The sequence below is a fragment of the Conger conger genome, chromosome 1 (genome assembly GCF_963514075.1).
Source record: "Conger conger chromosome 1, fConCon1.1, whole genome shotgun sequence".
Classification (NCBI taxonomy): domain Eukaryota; kingdom Metazoa; phylum Chordata; class Actinopteri; order Anguilliformes; family Congridae; genus Conger; species Conger conger.
This window is the reverse complement of record NC_083760.1, coordinates 68,620,721-68,638,702: the sequence shown is the minus strand read 5'-3', so window position 1 is coordinate 68,638,702 and position 17,982 is coordinate 68,620,721. Positions and strand designations below refer to the sequence as shown.

The following is a 17,982-nucleotide window of genomic DNA, read 5'->3' as shown; positions in this document are numbered from 1 at the left end:
ATGCCTTCTGCTTAGTTTGCCTAAAAGCTAAATAGTATCTTGGACTGTATCAAGCCTGGTCTTGAAAACCCCCAGTGTTTCTGCCTCCACTACAGGTCCTGGCCAGCCATTCTACACAGTGACCACTCTCTTTGTGAAAAAAATACTTCTGAATATCTGTGTTGATTACCTGTGCCAATTTCCATTTATATTGAAAGTTGCATTTAGCACCTTGTGAAATGTGCCTTTCAAATTGCCTTTTGGCTAACCTTAGTTCTTTTTTAACCATAGCACACAATATTCAGCCTTATTATTTTCAGTACAGTCCTTTTTATATATACAGCTTATTCCTTTTTCTCATATGTATAGCTGTATTCATCCACTGTGGAGGCAGTTTTTTCAACATACTTTTCCTCACCATTGGAATGAATTTACACATTAAGTACAACCCTTTTTTGTCAATCAAGAACTTGCTCCCAGTCTACATTACTTACATTTGATCGCATGTTTTTAAAGTCGGCTCGCCTAAAAAAATTTTTCCTGGACTTGGAGGATTCGCTACAAACCATCAAAACATATTGCGGAATGATCACTTGTCTCGAGTGGCTCCATTGTTTCTATACTGCAAATTCTGTGAGAATCATTACATAACAGCAGATCTAGAATTGATTTCCAAAAAAATTATTTTATAAAGTGCCCTCCGTAATGTTTGGGGCAAAGACCCATTGGTAATTTATTTGCCTCCATACTTCACAATTTGAGATTTGTAATACAAACCCCCCCCCCCCCCCCCAAAAAAAACATGTGGTTAGAGTGCACATTGTTATATTTTAATAAATGGCATTTTTATACATTTTGGTTCCCTCACTCCCTGCTGTCCCAAGGCACCATTACAAAGATTTTGCTTTAAAATGATTTTCTTAGCGCTCCCACAATTACATGTAGCCTAGACCTTCTTCATTTCAAAGATATATTAATATGTAATATTTTGTCATTTTGAAACAGCCTTCCCTCTTTCTGCCAAGTCACTGCTGCCTCTACCTAAACAGGGAGGAAGTGTGACCCCCACAGTAATATTCACCTGTGTGGTCCCTTGTCATACATTATGTAAAAACTTAGTAATTCATATTTCATCTTATGAAGTTATTGAATGTAAGCCTGTTCACACAATTCCATTCTGGCCTGTCTTGTGTCTTGCAATATTGAGTGCTTTTCCCTGCGGTGATGTCTCTGTTCTGCTGTTTTGCTCATACAGGTGTGCAAATGATGTCTCTTTTCTGCTGTTTTGCTCATACAGGTGTGCAAATGATGTCTCTGTCCACAGATTCATAAACTCCTGACCAACAGAGCACAAGTATACAGCACAGAGGTCAATAAGTCATTTTATTTTCTCTCTTTAAAAATACAATGCTTGGTCTACAAAGTGACTTTTGGCATAAGTGACTTTTTGGAGCATGTCTAAATGATTTAAGTTATACTCCAATATATAATTTTATTATCAGCTTGCAAAAATTCTTAACAAAAAGTGAAAAGCTCCTGGTGTCTGGAGTGAATCTGTACCTGAGTCTATGCTAGTGGAACCTCTGTAGCTTTATGTCATGAAATGTTTGTCCTGGGAGGGGGGTTTCTGCTTTGATTCGTGGTATGTTTCTGATGGTTGGAAAAGACCTGTATATTTCCTGTAAATGTAAAAATAGAAACAGTACTCTTAACCTTTAAAACAGTCGGTGGAAAAGAAAAAAGCTAATTTTGAACGTGGGTGAATCAGTTAAATTTCGATAGCATATTACTCAGCTCTTAAAACAGTGCCTCTGGAATGTACATTGACAGTTAAGGCATATTTCAGTTAAGGTATGTGAATAATGTGAGTAATAACAGTTTATATTTTGATGTGTATTAATCTGGAACCTGTAGCATGTTTCCATGCTGTGAACTGAAAGTACTGCAATCGATGTCAAAAATATGAATAACCTTTTGGTTTAGTTTTCATTTATAATGACGTATATTCCTCAATCTGTATTTATATTCACTAATGAAACAGGAAATACATTTTTAATATATGTTTTTGAAATTAGGAGACATGCCTGAGTACCAGTTGTGTAAATCACAAGTAGAAGAAGATTTTGAGAAAGGTTATTTTAATAAGTCAGTTCAGCCTTTCTAAAAAGAGCAAAATGTGTGCTTTCACCCTTCATAAGGGGCTTTCTCCCAACATGAAAATTTATAGATTATTGGATCGCTGAAATAGTAGATAATGATTAAGTAGCAAGCAGCATTAATTTTTCAAACTTCACTATAGTTTAGTATGTTTTTACCATCAACTTAATCTTCTTTTCAGAGTACTTGTCAAAGGGAAGACAGCCAATGGATGATGAGTGAATCAACTATTGCAGTACATTGCCCCAATCTAAGTGAATTTCTGAAGCTACTGGTTGGATACTTCAGCTTGGACTCATTTGAGCTCTGGTCTGAATTTCTACCGGTTTGCACTGGGTTAGAAGTAATAATAATCATTTACTTGTGATAATAATCATTTACCTTTCCTACGTAAAAGGCTCGTCACACTTGTCACATTGTATTTCTAACATGGCACTATAGTACTATACCACTTTCTCATTAAAAAAATGTGCAGCATAGGATACGTTCATTTGGCATCAATTATTTATTATTCATAATAACATAATATATCCCCTATATATAAAAACATGGACATAGACCATGTCACTTTGATGTGAGGGTCAGGACATGAATTTGGAGTGTAATTTGTTTCATATTTCAAAAAATAAAAAAATAAATCGCAGTAGATTGTTATGCCCCCTGCTGGCAAAACAGGATGTGCTATTAAATAGATCAGATTTGAACCGTCTTGAAACTGGAATTAAAAAAAAAAATGTTTTAACTGATTGTTAAGTTCTGAACATAATTAATAATGAATGACTGTTGAATGATGAATGATGATTTATCAAAAGAAAAAAAAACATTGCTTTATTCTGGTGCTGATAAAATGCTGATACTCTATCTAGCGATTTACCAGTAATTGACAGACAAAACAAAGTACTAAATTTGGAAATATAAATATGTTATATGAAAGGCTGCTTGCAAAGGCATTCATTATAATACCTGTTTTACCCTACAGTATCACGGTATTCTTATCTACCATAACTTCAAATCCTTGAATTATCCCTTTATAAAGCTGATTTGCTACTGAAGTATTTTTGTGCTACAGCCAGGAATTGAACCTGCAATCTCCAGGTCCAAACACAGCTTGCTATCCACATTACTCCAAACCTCTGGAGCAGGTCCCCTATTTTCTTTTGCATTTGCTGCATTGTGACAGCAAGGTCCTGAAGGTTACAGATGGGATCAGGCTACCTCCAATGGTGAGAGTATGCATTCTCTCTGGTGGAGCCTGACTCCCCCTGACATTGTGACAAACATGATCAGTGTCTGATTCAGCAGAGAGCACTTCCTTATATCTCATGTGAGCCAATGGTGAGACAAACTATTGAACTGTATTGACAGAATGTCTCATTATTCCTCAAGGGCATACCACGTTTAAAAAGGTCAGGGCTTTGCAACAATTGGTCATGTATTCTGTATGTCACCAACTGTCGTATTAGAATGCTTGGCAATTCATGTCGACTCTAATCTGCCGACAACAATTATTGTTTTTAGTAGCATTTGTACTAATGTCATTAATAACTTGTAGTGTTAATGTTATTTTTTGAATGATGGAGTATTTAAATGTGTAAATACCGAGCGTGTGAGAAATGGTAACAGACAAAGTTCAGAATAACTGTACTGCTGATTCATGTTGAGCAAACTAGGACATATTCTGAGGAAGTGAGATGGAGGGTGATGTCTATCTCCAGTGAGCTAGCAGCAGAATAGACCTCCACTGAGGGCCCAGGGCTCTGAAAAGAACAATGTGGCTGGATGGAGCTGTTGATGAATGTGAAGGGGAAGGTAAAAGCATATGAATTTTGTACATATAAAAAAACAATAAAAATATTAATATCAGCAGCAGTGTTGTTAAAGTGGGATGTTAGCATTTACTGAAATGTCCTTTTTCATCTGCGTTCTTGATCTTGTTTGTGATGTTTCATATGCTGGTGCTGAGGTTTCGGGTGATGGTGATATTTCATATTGTGGGTGGTGGTGTTGTTTCGTAGAGGTGGTAATCATGATGTCTATAATAATGGTGTTTACATCTGCAGGGGAACAGTTTGTTGGCATTGCTAGGCAACTGGAGCTGGTCCCCATTTACAGTAGCAAGAGTGCAGTGCAGGCCATACAGATACACTTCTTTTGTAATAGTCAAAGGTTTTCTCCTTACAGAACAAGAGTTGCTAGTATTAAGATTATCTTCTATTCAGAGGATGTGCACACACACACACACACACACACACACATACACACAGAGACCACATACACATGGTACTGAGGTTGTTGTTGGTGGTGGTGATGTTACACAGAGTGGTGATGTTTCATTGGGTGGTTCCTGAGGTGTTTGGTGGTGGTGTTGGTCCATTGGGTGGTGCTGAGATTTTGGGTGGTGGTGATGTTTCATAGAGTGGTGCTGAGGTTTTGGGTGGTGATGATGTTTCTAAAAAAATGGTGCTCAGGATTTTGGTGTAACTACTTTGGAAAGTGGTGGTATTGTTTCATAGGGTGGTGCTGAGATTTTGGGTGGTGGTGTTGTTTCATAGGGTGGTGCTGAGGTTTTGGGTGGTAGTGATGTTTCATAGAGTGGTGCTGAGATTTTGGGTGGTGGTGATGTTTCATAGGGTGGTGCGGAGGTTTTGGGTGGTGGTGATGTTTCATAGGGTGGTGCGGAGTTTTTGGGTGGTGGTGATGTTTCGTAGGGTGGTGCTGAGGTGTTTGGTGGTGGTGATATTTCATAGGGTGGTGCTGAGGTGTTTGGTGGTGGTGTTTCATAAGATGATGCCCAGGATTTTGGTGGTGCTCATGTTTTGTGTGGTGGTGATGTTTCATAGGTTGTTGAATAGTCTGTGCCACTGTTCAGCTTCAAACAGGTCACACATGAATTTAACAGGGCCCAGCTGAACTTCTGCTTACCTGTGTTCACTGTTCAATTTCGCTTATCTCTGGAATAAGTATTTTAGGCATATTATCCCTTGTGTGCTGTTCTTTTTTATTTTAATAAAAACAATTTATTTTATTAAGGAGCTTCTGCAGGTGGTGTAAAGTACATCTGGTGAAAATAAATACAAGAAACACAGCACTTTGCAGGTTTTGTATTATTTTGTAATTTTATCCTTTGTTTTATTTAATCATCATAATTATTTAATTATTTCCAGTATATGCCTTTATATAAAAATATAGCATAGTCATAAATATATGCATTTTCAGAAGATGTATTTACAGGTTTGAACATTTGAATATGAATTATACTATAATATACATTTTCTAAGAGCATTACCAGTGTTTGCAGTACTCAGCTATATCAGGGTAGCTCATATTAGAACAGCATTCATCCTAGTGTGGTAAAACTATGGATGGTACAGAAAGGCAGGATTTAAAATATTTTAACATGCAAATTACTTCAGGCTGTAAAATGATTAATTTCTTAATGTATTATTGAAGTTAATTTATAACCTTGTCACCTTCATGGTGAGGAAGGCTTCTCTTTGTAAGAGATCGGGGGAATCCTCTCTCTTTAGAGAAGATCAGTCTCTTTTTAGAGCAGAGGATGGACATACGCTTGTGGATCAAATACAGTTGCTTCCTCCCACAAAATGTTGCCATATTAAACTAACTAGAGCAAGGACTTGTAACCACAAGCCAGAGGAAATTTAAATCAGTGAGCTCAACATGTATTTGGATGAAGACATGTTTGCATGATTTGGCTCTGTACTCAACAATTTTTGATTTATAATAAAACAATTCACATGAGGTTAAAGTGCAGCCTTTATCAAATAGGTTTTTTTTATACATTTTGGTTTCACCAAGTACAAATTACAACACTTTTTATGCATTCATAGGTGTTTCAGGTGAGTTCATTAGCTTCCATAGTGCAGGTATAAGAAAGCTTTCAGTATCTAGTCTTGATTCTTGGCCTTTGATTGCCTCTGAGTCTGTTATTGGTGTTTCTCAACATGAGTTGTGCCAAGTAAAGTCAAGGAAGCTATTAGGACGCTGATATATAAGATAAAAAAGCAGCCAGCGACAAACAATCAGCTTACTAAAATAAACTGTGTTGGAATTTCTACATGGTGAAACCAAAGTGTATAAACATACTAAATAAAAATTATTTAAAATTTAAATTGAGCAAAAAAAAGCTGAAAATATGCATTTTAATAACCATAGGTATGTGGATTGTTTGATAAAAAAAAAGAGCCACATAAAAAAAATATGTTTTTGTCCAAAGACTTCTGGAGTTCACTGCATATATTGTATATATGTTATGAAAGCAATATGAGCTGAGTGTTATGTTACTTGGTGAAGCCACAGTGCCCCACCCAGAAAGGGAAGCAGAGCCCCACCCAGGAAGGGAAGCAGAGCCCCGCCCAGGAAGGGAAGCAGAGCCCCGCCCTGGAAGGGAAGCAGAGCCCCGCCCAGGAAGGGAAGAGCGCCCTGCCCAGGAAGGGAAGCAGAGCCCCGCCCAGGAAGGGAAGCAGAGCCCCGCCCAGGAAGGGAAGCAGAGCCCCGTCCAGGAAAGGACTCAGGTGATGACCAGGGAGGACGTGCGCCTCACCTTGTCGGTCATCTCCTGGGAGTGGTGCAGAGAGTGCTCCCTCTCCAGGAACATGCGCTGCTGCTCTGTGCTGGCTAGGCGGCAGGTCAGCCAGGTGCACAGGGTGCAGCAGGCGATGCCCAGGGAGGCCAGCGACAGTGCCCCCAAGTGGATGGAGTGCAGCCCGTCAGGCCGCTTCGCCAGCGCCCGCACGAACTGGATGTTCAGGATCCCGCCGATCAGCCCGCAGATGCAGCAGGCTGAAAACAATATCATCTGTCAGCCGGACAGAGAAACAAGAGCACGTTTACTGTGTGAAGACGCAGGAGCAGGAACAGGCCACCGGTGATCAGCACTGTGGAGAGTCACATTATTAATGCCCAGAGGTAAAGATAGGGCTTGGCCAACCTGGTTTGTATAAAGAATGGAGCAGTGATTTGGTAATATGTGACTTATGGATACTCAACGCTTAGACACCTGGGACTAGTACATGTGCTACTTTTATTTATTTATGTATTTATTTAGAGAGGAGCAAAGACATTATTTAAAAATACCATTACAGTTTATCTGTCTGTCATACATGTCATACATATACACTCTGAGCACTTCATTAGGTATTTATTAGACATCTTTTTCCGACGTATTGGTCTTCTGCTGCTGTAGCCTCTCCACCTATAGGTTTGATGCATTGCGGGTTCAGAGATGCTCTTCTGCACATTGTTGTAATGTGTGGTTGTTTGCGTTACTGTCACCTTCCTGTCAGCCTTGACCACTCTGGCCCTTCTCCTCTGACCTCTCTCATTAACGGGGTCAGAGGAAGGTGTTTCTGCTCACAGAACTGCTGCTCACTAGATGTTTTTTTCTTTTTCACACCATTCTTTGCAAACTCTAGAGACAGTTGTGAATGAAAATTTCAGGATATCAGCAGTTTTGGGATACTCAAACCACCCTGTCTGGCACCAACAAGTCACTTAGATCACACTTCATTCCCATTCTGACATTTGGTGACCCTCTTGACCATGTCTGCATGCTTTTAGAAATGTAGTTGCTGCTACATGATTGGCTGATTAAATATTTGCATTAACAAGCTGGTATACAGGTCTATCCAATAAAGTGCTCAGTGAGTGCATATCATTCATTTGTTCCCTATACTGTGGATTCTGGTATTAGGTTCTATTGTAGACTATTTCGCCATCTATACTCAACACTGATTGCAATGTTTAGTGAAGCTGAATTCAGCTCTAGCGGCAAAATATTATCTAAATTATAAAATTAGAACATCAATGACAGAAAATAAAATGTGTCCAATGTTCCAAGTGCAATATAGTCAGATTAGAAATGCACACACACACATATGTACAGTTTATATGTATGTATGTATGTATATATGTATGAATGTATGTATGTTTGTATGAAGAGTAACTTACAATGAGTCCTGACCTCTTTATAGCACACAGTACCCCGCACAGTCCACAGAGGAGAAACTGGGCCAGAAAAACAACATGAAGGAGCAGGTTAAAACAAGTTTCAAGGAATTTAGCGAAATTATTGTACATTGAAATTAATTTCTGACAATTGCAGTTTCAGTTCAAATGTTCTACTGAATATATATTTTACTTTTTTTAAGTGAATAAATTAAAGACAAGGGGTGTCTGATTCAAATAAAAGGGCCAGTTCAGCAAAAAATCTAATAAAGCTATATTTCCGCCCAGGGTGCTATCTACACATTCCAAATAGCTTCACTGAGGTGTGACAGGTTTTCCTGATCAGGTTCAGCAGGTTATCTCCTGCAGCTCACTCTGATACAAAGGACACCAAGGTCACCAGTGTTAGTGGCACTGAAAGGGCAGTAATGACAGACTTCCTCACAGACATACATAGACCTTGCTGTACATGGTTTCATCACAAACTACTCTCTCCTGAAGTACACCTGCTTTGTAAACGTCACAACAACACTTAACACTTAACACAAAATGATGCTATTTTGGGGCAACAATGTCAACATTGTTTTTAAACTATTTTTAAAAATAGTGTCAACAATCTTGGGACTGCACCCCAGAATACTGCTTTGCTTTGGGTTGAGACTGCCTGGATATACATAGTTGTTACTTTTGTTTAAAACGTAATTGAAACTGTGCACAACAATGTCATTGGGTTTCATGAGTAACTGTGTCTTTATATTTGGAAATAGCCTGCTGTTGACTTTTTTGAACATATATTTTAACTCTTGGCACCATTGATTGGGGTGAACTAGAAAATTTGTGAAATCTCAGCGAAATTATCTGAATGCATAGATCTGCACTCTGCACTCAATGTGGATATATTGCTTTTTTGGATGAACTACCCCTTTAATAAATACAATGTTGTTTCAATCACAGCTGGGGCATTGCAAATGCATGGGCAAGGAAAAACAGTTTGTATTAAGACACCGACCATCTAGTGGTCAAAGTAATCATATTCAAAATAATTTATATGCTATTAGTTTACATATCAAGAAATACCCCAAAAAGCATAACAATCTGTCCTCAAAAGCTTAATCATACTCAATTGAAAGCTGGTGTGGGAATCAGCATCAGGGCCATAACTGTATGGGGGCATTCAATATTACCACTTTGACGTTTGTCCTTAACATTGAGTAATGCTATTTATTTATTTATTTATTTATTTACTTGGTTGCTTGATTGCTTGCTTACTTACTGACTTACTTAGACTACTTACTTGCTCTTCTGTATATTTTGTGGAATCTGATTATTATTATTATTATTATTATTATTATTATTATTATTATATACCCTATAACTGGATTATTTATCGAGACAAAGTTTGACCTAGCTGCTTCATGGTCATGCTCATGCATGTTATACTTTATGTATGATTAGCACTCAGTTTAATTGAATATATTGATTTCAGCGTTCTTTTCATAATTTCCTACTTTAAAATATCAAATGACTTTAGGCCTTACATTTTCTCCACATACTGAAACATTATATGTGAAAATAATGCATGCACAATACAGTAGGTCTATAGGTAAATAGGGCTATCCAAAATCCAATGGCTTTTAGAAGGGTAGGCCTACTAAGTATAGAAAAAAGAAAAACCGACATTTCACACTAGAAATTCTGCAAGATAGTTTGTATCAACATAATATCTCGGGAGATCATTGGTAGTGGAGTGTGGACGTTTTGAATGTTTAAAACTATTTGCATATGACTAAATTGACAACCTGAGCATTAGTTATCTGCAGAAATATAGTAAAATTAACAAGGAAACAAATACATGTCTATGAACGAAATTGATATAATGTAGCAGCGATAGTGATTGACTGCTTCAATTGCCTATTTTATCAAATTTCGGTGACATACAATTGATTCTAGAAGGCATCACACCTGGACGCTTGAAACTTTTAAAAAACAAGATATACAACGTACACACATTCCGCTCCATACCGGGGAGGCATCTCCCAACTGCGTCTTCTGCATAGTGGTTCGGATGCTGCTCAGCCCCACAGCACCCAAGGTGATGCTCGACACACCGAACCCAATCTCCAGTACTGACAGCACCACCAAACTCCAGACGATTTTCCTGTTTGTACACATCCTCTTTCGGACATCATTCCTTCACAGGTTGAAAGAAAAGTGAAACCCACCGTTTCTCTCCCTTTTCAAAGTAATCTGTCATTTATTTTGCGTCAATAAGACCAACCCACGACGCCCGTGACCGAAGCCAGACAGATCCATGGGGAATGCTATTTTGCGTAGTGAAAATGCTGATCCCAAGTTCACGCAGTGAAGTTAAAGTGCCGCATGCAAAGCCGCGGACTTTGCTGACCTTATCACGTCAAGGCGACAGCAAGTCGCTGTCCACGGTGCTTAGATTTACGTGATATGAGAACGCCCCGGACGCGTCTTTATTAAATGCTCCACCCTACACACCCTCGTGTAATTCCACTGAAATCCCGCCTTCATCTTTATTGCCTTACCTTTGTTGATCACCAGGGCACTTTTAGCTAGTCATCGAACTCTGCTGGAGTTGGAGTTAAACTGTTTCGCAGCATTCTTCCAATGATATGCTGTCCATTAGCTTATTCTGTCACATATACAGTACTTGAACTACAATAAAACCATTTCCGGACAGTACAACAGCACATCAGCACACTAGATTCATTTTGACCTCATTGTTCATTAAACCGTGAAGGAATGAGCAGTCATAGCGTGCCGGATGCATTGTTTGGACTTGTTCGGACATTTTCGGCTGCTCTTACTGTACTTCAGCTGCTCTTACTGTACTGTACTTACTGTACTGTACTAAATACTCGTGAGGAAGCTGTAGTATTTACATGGAATGTAACTTTGAACACCGGTGATTTAAATACTCACTAATGCTACCTTCTGTGCAAACAGTATTAGGATGAACAGGATGAAAACAAACGGCAAAATAATTTACTGGTTCCAAAAATGTGTCCAAATAAAATGCAGTTTTTGCATTGAAAATATAAAAAAACACTCGTTGAAATGTATTATATTTGATTGTTTACCGTAGGGCCTTTCTGGTTAAGTTACTTTCGCATAAATGTTTGTTCTGGTCAAATGAAAAACGCTTTTTATTCAAAGCCAATATTATATCTAACATCGTTGTAATTGACTGTTTAAACAGTGACTGTTTAAAATGTACGATATAATTAAAAACAAAACCTCTATATCCATTGTAAACAGAGAGGACATTTTCACTGCTATTCACATCATTTCTAGTGGGTGAGTGGAATGCTGCACAGTAAAATGTCCAGTGTTGATATAACTAACAGAGTAAATATGTATGCATATAATAGGCACTGCATGTATTAACAGCAGATTTAACACTGAAAATGTTACTGTGTGGGTACAGAGATTTAAAGATGTTTGTTTTTATTGGATTGAGACAGGGCTGTACTAATGTGATTCTGTAGAGATGAGGTTAATGACACTGAACATGATCTCTTACACGCATCTGTCCAACAAGGAAACTTTCCCTGTCTTTTCTAAGTGTAGAATAATCATTCCTCCTGTGTAGAATAATCATTCAACACTTACAAGAGCTTTGCCTACTAGTAACAATGTCCAGTCACTGCATTAAAATCAGTCCCTGCAGTACCAGCTATACAACATTAAAATGAGACTGACATTACATTCATGAGTTCAAGTTGTATCTTGGAACCCTGTCTGAAATTTCAGTCCCATAGCTAGTTTGGTCACACTGCTGTATATCAACACATTCAGTCATACAACCCCTATAGTTGATCACATAGTAATTTGCTTTGTTTACTGATTCAGCAGGTATAGTTATAGCTTGTCAGCTCAAGGGAACAATAGTTTTGTCCCAGAGGATTCCAACCTGTATTCCAAGTCTGTATTTTGGTATGTGTATTGATGTCACCACAATGCTTTTGCACATGTGCTTATTAAATGAAAATAATAATTATGGTTGTATGTAAACACTGCACTTAAGAAACAGTGTGATTTTGTAGCAGATCTTTCACAGACTGATTCCTTAACAACACTTATGTATTCTTACGTGTGTGCATTTCTGCAACAATATGTATTTATACATAGTATACATACATACATACATACATACATAAAGCTGTTGCCCATGATAGAATGGTGTACTACACTATTCATATAGTATTTTCAATATTAATAATTATATTCAGGACTTACACATTCATGTTTGATTGCGAGTCTGCAGCTGTAAAAATAGAACTATTGATTTAATTTTTCCAATTTACCCTCCAAATCAGGTATGTGTGAAATAGCAGGGGTTATTTATAACTCCTGCCTCAATGTTATATAATCAGAGAGGCTATGGGCGCGACTGTGTTCACACTGATGAGAGAAATGGATGCGGACTCTGATGTCGGAAAGAACTGACAGATCCTTAACATTGTGACCAGGGATTTCAAAAATGGGACTCTCAACAAAACTGGTCATATCCCATTCATCACATAATAGTTTGCTCCGTTGCTTTTGAAAAAGAGGGACCTGCAAATGCAGAGTGCAAATCCATCTATTATTGCGCTGCTGACCCCTGGGGCAGTTTTATTTGTTCTTCTGATTTCTCTGTGTGCAGGGTCAAGGCTCTCGGCCACATTAATCTCCCTTATAATAACAACAGACCATGGCAGCTGTATGCTCCACACAGCCAAAAGGAGGATGCTCTCTTCTGTTGCCAGCATTTGTAATGTTATTTGTCCCATTCCTTATCCTCTTCCTCATTTTCTTCCCACTCCTCTTCTTCATATATACCCAGAAGGAAGACATTGACTTGATATGATTACAAGGGACATTGCTGTCAAGGTATAAAAGGCATAATGTAATGGCAGCTAGCACTGCGGCCTCTCCTGCCATTCTGAAGACTAATAACTGATGACTGACATGCAGTGTGGTGGAAACCAACATTGCGTGGGTTCAACATCTCTAAGGATTTGTACGGTTATTGAGAATATGTCATTAAATAATAATGATAGAGCTGACAAAAAATGCCGTCTTCACTGTACATCTACAAAAACAAAGACCTGCAGTATCACTGCAGTACAGTAGTACTGCATATCCACTTTCACGGTCAGGTGAGATCGGCCCATTATAGTTACCTGTGACCTGATGCTATTTGTGGTCAAACAGAGATTATACACATAGCTGCTGAGGTGAGCACTCAGTCTTAATTGTTTTAGTTCCAAACAAACAAGGTCTACAATTGACCCTGGACTAACATTATTCTATATGAAAGAGAACATATGATGGAACATAGCTATAGGAGTACATAACTGTCTATAAGGTAACAGAGACAGCATCAATGCAGTCAAAAAATATTCATTGTAGACAGTATGTACAAATACTAGACTTCACATTAAAAAAAACTTTGTGATTCCGAATGTGAATGCATGACACAGACTGCTTTAAGCTCTCCATTTGTCCAGTGCCCTTCAGAAGCCCCCTGGAGAACTGCCAGTTCACTGGACCGTATGCACCACTGAATGGAAGCAACGGGTTAAGTGGCTCTCGGCCACAGGGAAGTTAATTATTACATTTATTAATTCTGCAAAGGCACTTTAAAGTTTGGCTCAATCATTTATCTGTGAAGATTGTGTAGGGCGAAAAAAGAAGATGGTCTATGAATCACTTGCATGCTTGCATTCATCAGCAATACATGCCAAACTGCAAGAACTGAGCTGTTATTAAATATAAAATAATAATAGTTTTCCCTGGTTGCTTTTTATCGTTGCTATACTGCTAGCTGAGGGCGAGTGAAAATCTGTGTTCGACCCTTTTTGTTTGCTTTGGGTTGTGTTTCTGTTATGCAGCTGTGCTGTGTTTGTTCCTGAAATACACACAGACATGTCCTTATGCATGAATAGCACTGTTCCTTTCCCCCCCACAATGTTTTTTCAAGCTGAGCTAATGGCTCCAATCTGACACTTAATCGTGCATGTTTGCTTTCACATGGTACAGAGCTATTGATTTCTCCCTTTAATTGTGGCACTTTTGCATTAAAAGCGGAATGGGAGAGATTGTTCTCAATGCCAGATGATATAGAGAAGAGAAGTGAAAATACTGTAAGTATGTTTAATGTCTTGAAAGGATTTTACCCAACTTGATTGTTTAGGAGCCATATTTTATTGATGCTGACAGTCCACAGATAATGAGGGTACATATTCCTTCATCAAATGTGATATTTGTTCAATCTCACTGAATATTTAAATAATCAACTTTGATTCCAATTGGCACAACTGTCAACTATTCTTGTTTTATCTCAGTCATTAAAACAGGCACATACTGCAACCATTTAGACTGTACATACAGTAGGGAATATGCATGCATATCAATTCACCCTTAATTACAATGTTTAAACACAGCTAATCGGCTATCATCTGTCAGGAAGAACAGCTTTTAGTTTATGTTGACAAAATTGGTCAGCTTAAAATAGTTATTGCACTTGGTATAGTATTGAAAATATAGATGTTATAGTCTGTATATCTTATTCCTTGCATGTTTGCCTCAATTGTGCAGTGCCCCTAGCACATCATTTTGCTAAATATCTAAAACAATACATTGTGAATTGATGTGCACTGTTGTTTGCAATCTCCAATTGTGAAAAGGTAAAAACTACAATCACAATATAAAATTCAGGAAATGGCAAAAGAATGTATGTAAATGTAAATAAAGTTTAAGATGTCACTTTGGAGAAGTATGCCCATGAAATATGTACTTTGGGACAAAGTGTCAGTCCCATTTCCTCAATCCATCTGTGTAATATCCAGTGACTGTACCAGTCCCGGATCACAGAGCAGTAATCCAGGTAAAAGTAATACCTCCATTTTCTTGACACTGTATGATAACACAATGCAAGATATCTCAGAACAAAACTGGGTCACAGAGAATGTTTTTGCATGGATCCATAATTTCAGACCTCCACTCTAAAATATTTGCATCCACGTGTGTGCTATAGGTTACAATACATTCCCTGGGGTTCATTTTCAATTTACTGTATATTTACTGAACTCAAACATGGTACTCAAAGCATTTTCTATAATGATATTTCAAAAGATAACATCTATAAAGAATTATTAGAGTAAAAAGAGATTCGGTAAATTAAGAAAGAATTTCAATTTAAAAGGATGTATGTAAAATGACTGGTTCACTTTCTGAGTTTTTGTTATATTATTTGTGTTTTTACAGTATATCCCTTGTGTGAGAAGGATATTTTAAATACTAGCAGACTTTTCTAGTGACCTGCTCACAACGGCTGGTATAAAAGTTTCACTGGATGTGTAGTTTACACAAGTAACTCCAAAGTTTCTTAATTCCCATTGCTTTTGCTACTTCCTATGAGATAACACAGGGCATCATTAACCTATTCCTTTTGTCCGACACTTCCCCAAACAATACGAATGTTATATTAGGTTGTTGGAATTAGTAGGCCTATGTTGCCCTGTTGGTTTCCGTTCTGTGTTCCTGTGCTGGAGTAAAGCATGCCAGCTCACAGGGACTGGTTTTTCATTGCCCATTCATTACCCGGTCGGCTTTGCCCACCCTTCAACAGGAAACAGGAACTCATTGTCTTCGGCTGCCGTTTCATCACAGCGTGTGTTCCTAATTGCTCAGAAAGCTGGAATGAACACTGTAAGTTCCGGACTGCAGACCAGCACAGCAATCACCCTGTATCGGCAAATAGGGGATTAATACAAACCATTTGTGATTGCTTACTAAAACCGAACATTGATGTTTCACTTAATGGGCATCAACTGAAATTTCTGGACATATATTACAGTAATTTTTTCTCTGAAATAATGATGACAAGTGCATTCAATAGTTTTTAAAGCAATGAGCATACTCTCAGTGACCACTTTTATAGGTATTCATTAGACTTATTTTTTAGACTGGTCTTCTGCTGGTGCCGCCTATCCACTTCATGGTTTGTGTAGCGATGCTCTTCTGCATACCAGTGTTGTAATACATGGTTATTTGAGTTAGGTGTACTGTCGCCTTTCTCTCAGCTTGGACCAGTTTGGCAATAACTCGTAATGTATGCGGGGCATTGGCAGTGTTTATCAAGCTGCAAGGTGCTTGGTACAAAGCACATTCCATTGTTCAGAATTCAGAATTGTAGCTCACATAATGCAAAGAACACGTCAATGATTGCAGATCAGACTGTATCACAGATTAGAGACTGAATTTCAGGATAAATATTTAGTTGCATCATTAAAATTAAAATAAACTTTCAGCAAGCAGTTACATATATACATACACATAGGACAAAACTTTTGTCACCATAATTTAGGACACATTTTTAACAGTGGATTTGAACAAATTCGGTAAAAGAATGATTTTATGTTTTAAGTATGAATTAAGCATATATAAATTAATGAATAAAAGCCAGTTTGCTGAGTAGAAGACTTGGTTAAACCCTGCCCAGTTACCCAGAACAATTAAGCTTTCTGCCTTCAACAACAAATTAATCCCAACTATCATTCACAATTAATTAATTTCTTTTTTTTATGTTAAGTGACATAGTGTTAAATTATGTAACCAGGAGCTTTCAAATGGTTGCCCAGTATTGCTGGGTAATGATACAATATGAGTGATTCTTGTAATTTCCTATTGCAAATAAGAATATCAGCGGAAGAGTCAGCTTTTTGCCAGATGATGGTAAACATATATTAGTATATGAAAGAGATGGACAGGTATAAAAGACAGATTTGGTGTAAGTCTGATGTGAGTAATTAAAAACCAATACATGTTATATTCCATTTCTATACAAGAGAGCACTGCATGCATGTGAATAAATACCAGTCTCTCCTGGCGGCATTCTCTTCCGATGTCACTGCCGCCAAAGCAAAATACTATCAAACGCAAATTCAGAACTCTGCTTCTAACCCCCGGAAACTTTTCTCCATTTTCTCCTCTCTCCTCAACGCACCGCCTCCTCCTCCTCAGTCCTCCTTCGCTGCTGATGACTTTGCTGATTTCTTCGATGAGAAGGTCACAGTCATCCGCAGATCCTTTACAACCACCGCCCCCCTCACTGTGCCCTTCCCCCCCTCTAGGCCCATCCCTTCCTTTTCCACTTTCTCCCCCCTTACAGACTCTGATGTTTCTCAACTCCTGCTCTGCCACCGCCCTACAACCTGTGCCCTTGACCCTATCCCCTCTTCTCTTCTCCAAACTATCACACCTGACATTCTCCCATTTGTCACCTCCCTTGTCAACTCCTCCCTGTCTTCCGGCTGTTTTCCGGCATCCTCCAAGAGGGCCCACATCACTCCGCTGCTAAAAAAGCCTACCCTGGATCCCTCCATCATCCAGAACTACCGCCCGGTATCTCTTCTTCCTTTCCTTTCTAAAACTATAGAACGAGCCGCTTCTACTCAACTTTCTTCCTTCTTTTCTAACAACAACCTGCTAGACCCCCATCAGTCTGGCTTCAGATCGGGCCACTCGACAGAGACTGCGCTCCTCTCCGTCAGTGAGTCACTTCATGCCGCACGAGCAGCCTCCCTCTCCTCTATCCTCATTCTTCTAGATCTCTCTGCTGCCTTCGACACTGTGGATCACTCCATCCTCCTGTCTGCCCTGTCAGCAACGGGCATCTGTGGCACAGCCCTGGACTGGATTGAGTCCTACCTCTCTGGTCGCTCCTTCCAGGTTGCCTGGGCTGGTTCGGTATCGACACCTCGGCCCCTCGCCACAGGAGTTCCCCAGGGCTCAGTCCTTGGCCCACTTCTTTTTTCTCTCTACACTCGCTCCCTTGGCCCTGTGATCACTGCACATGGGCTA

At 38.8% G+C, this 17,982-nt stretch overlaps 1 protein-coding gene across 1 annotated transcript in view; it reads right to left on the bottom strand.

Moving 5' to 3' along the window:
• tmem196b (transmembrane protein 196b) overlaps window positions 1–10,272 on the bottom strand; it is a 37,892-nt gene extending 27,620 nt beyond the window's left edge. Inside the window, exons 1-4 of the mRNA XM_061244384.1 lie at window positions 10,123–10,272; window positions 8,104–8,160; window positions 6,698–6,952; window positions 6,439–6,576 (exon numbers count right to left, since the gene is read on the bottom strand). Coding sequence (XP_061100368.1) covers window positions 6,439–6,576; window positions 6,698–6,952; window positions 8,104–8,160; window positions 10,123–10,272 — 600 coding nt within the window. The remainder of the gene's footprint in view (window positions 1–6,438; window positions 6,577–6,697; window positions 6,953–8,103; window positions 8,161–10,122) is intronic.
• Window positions 10,273–17,982: the final 7,710 nt, after the last annotated feature.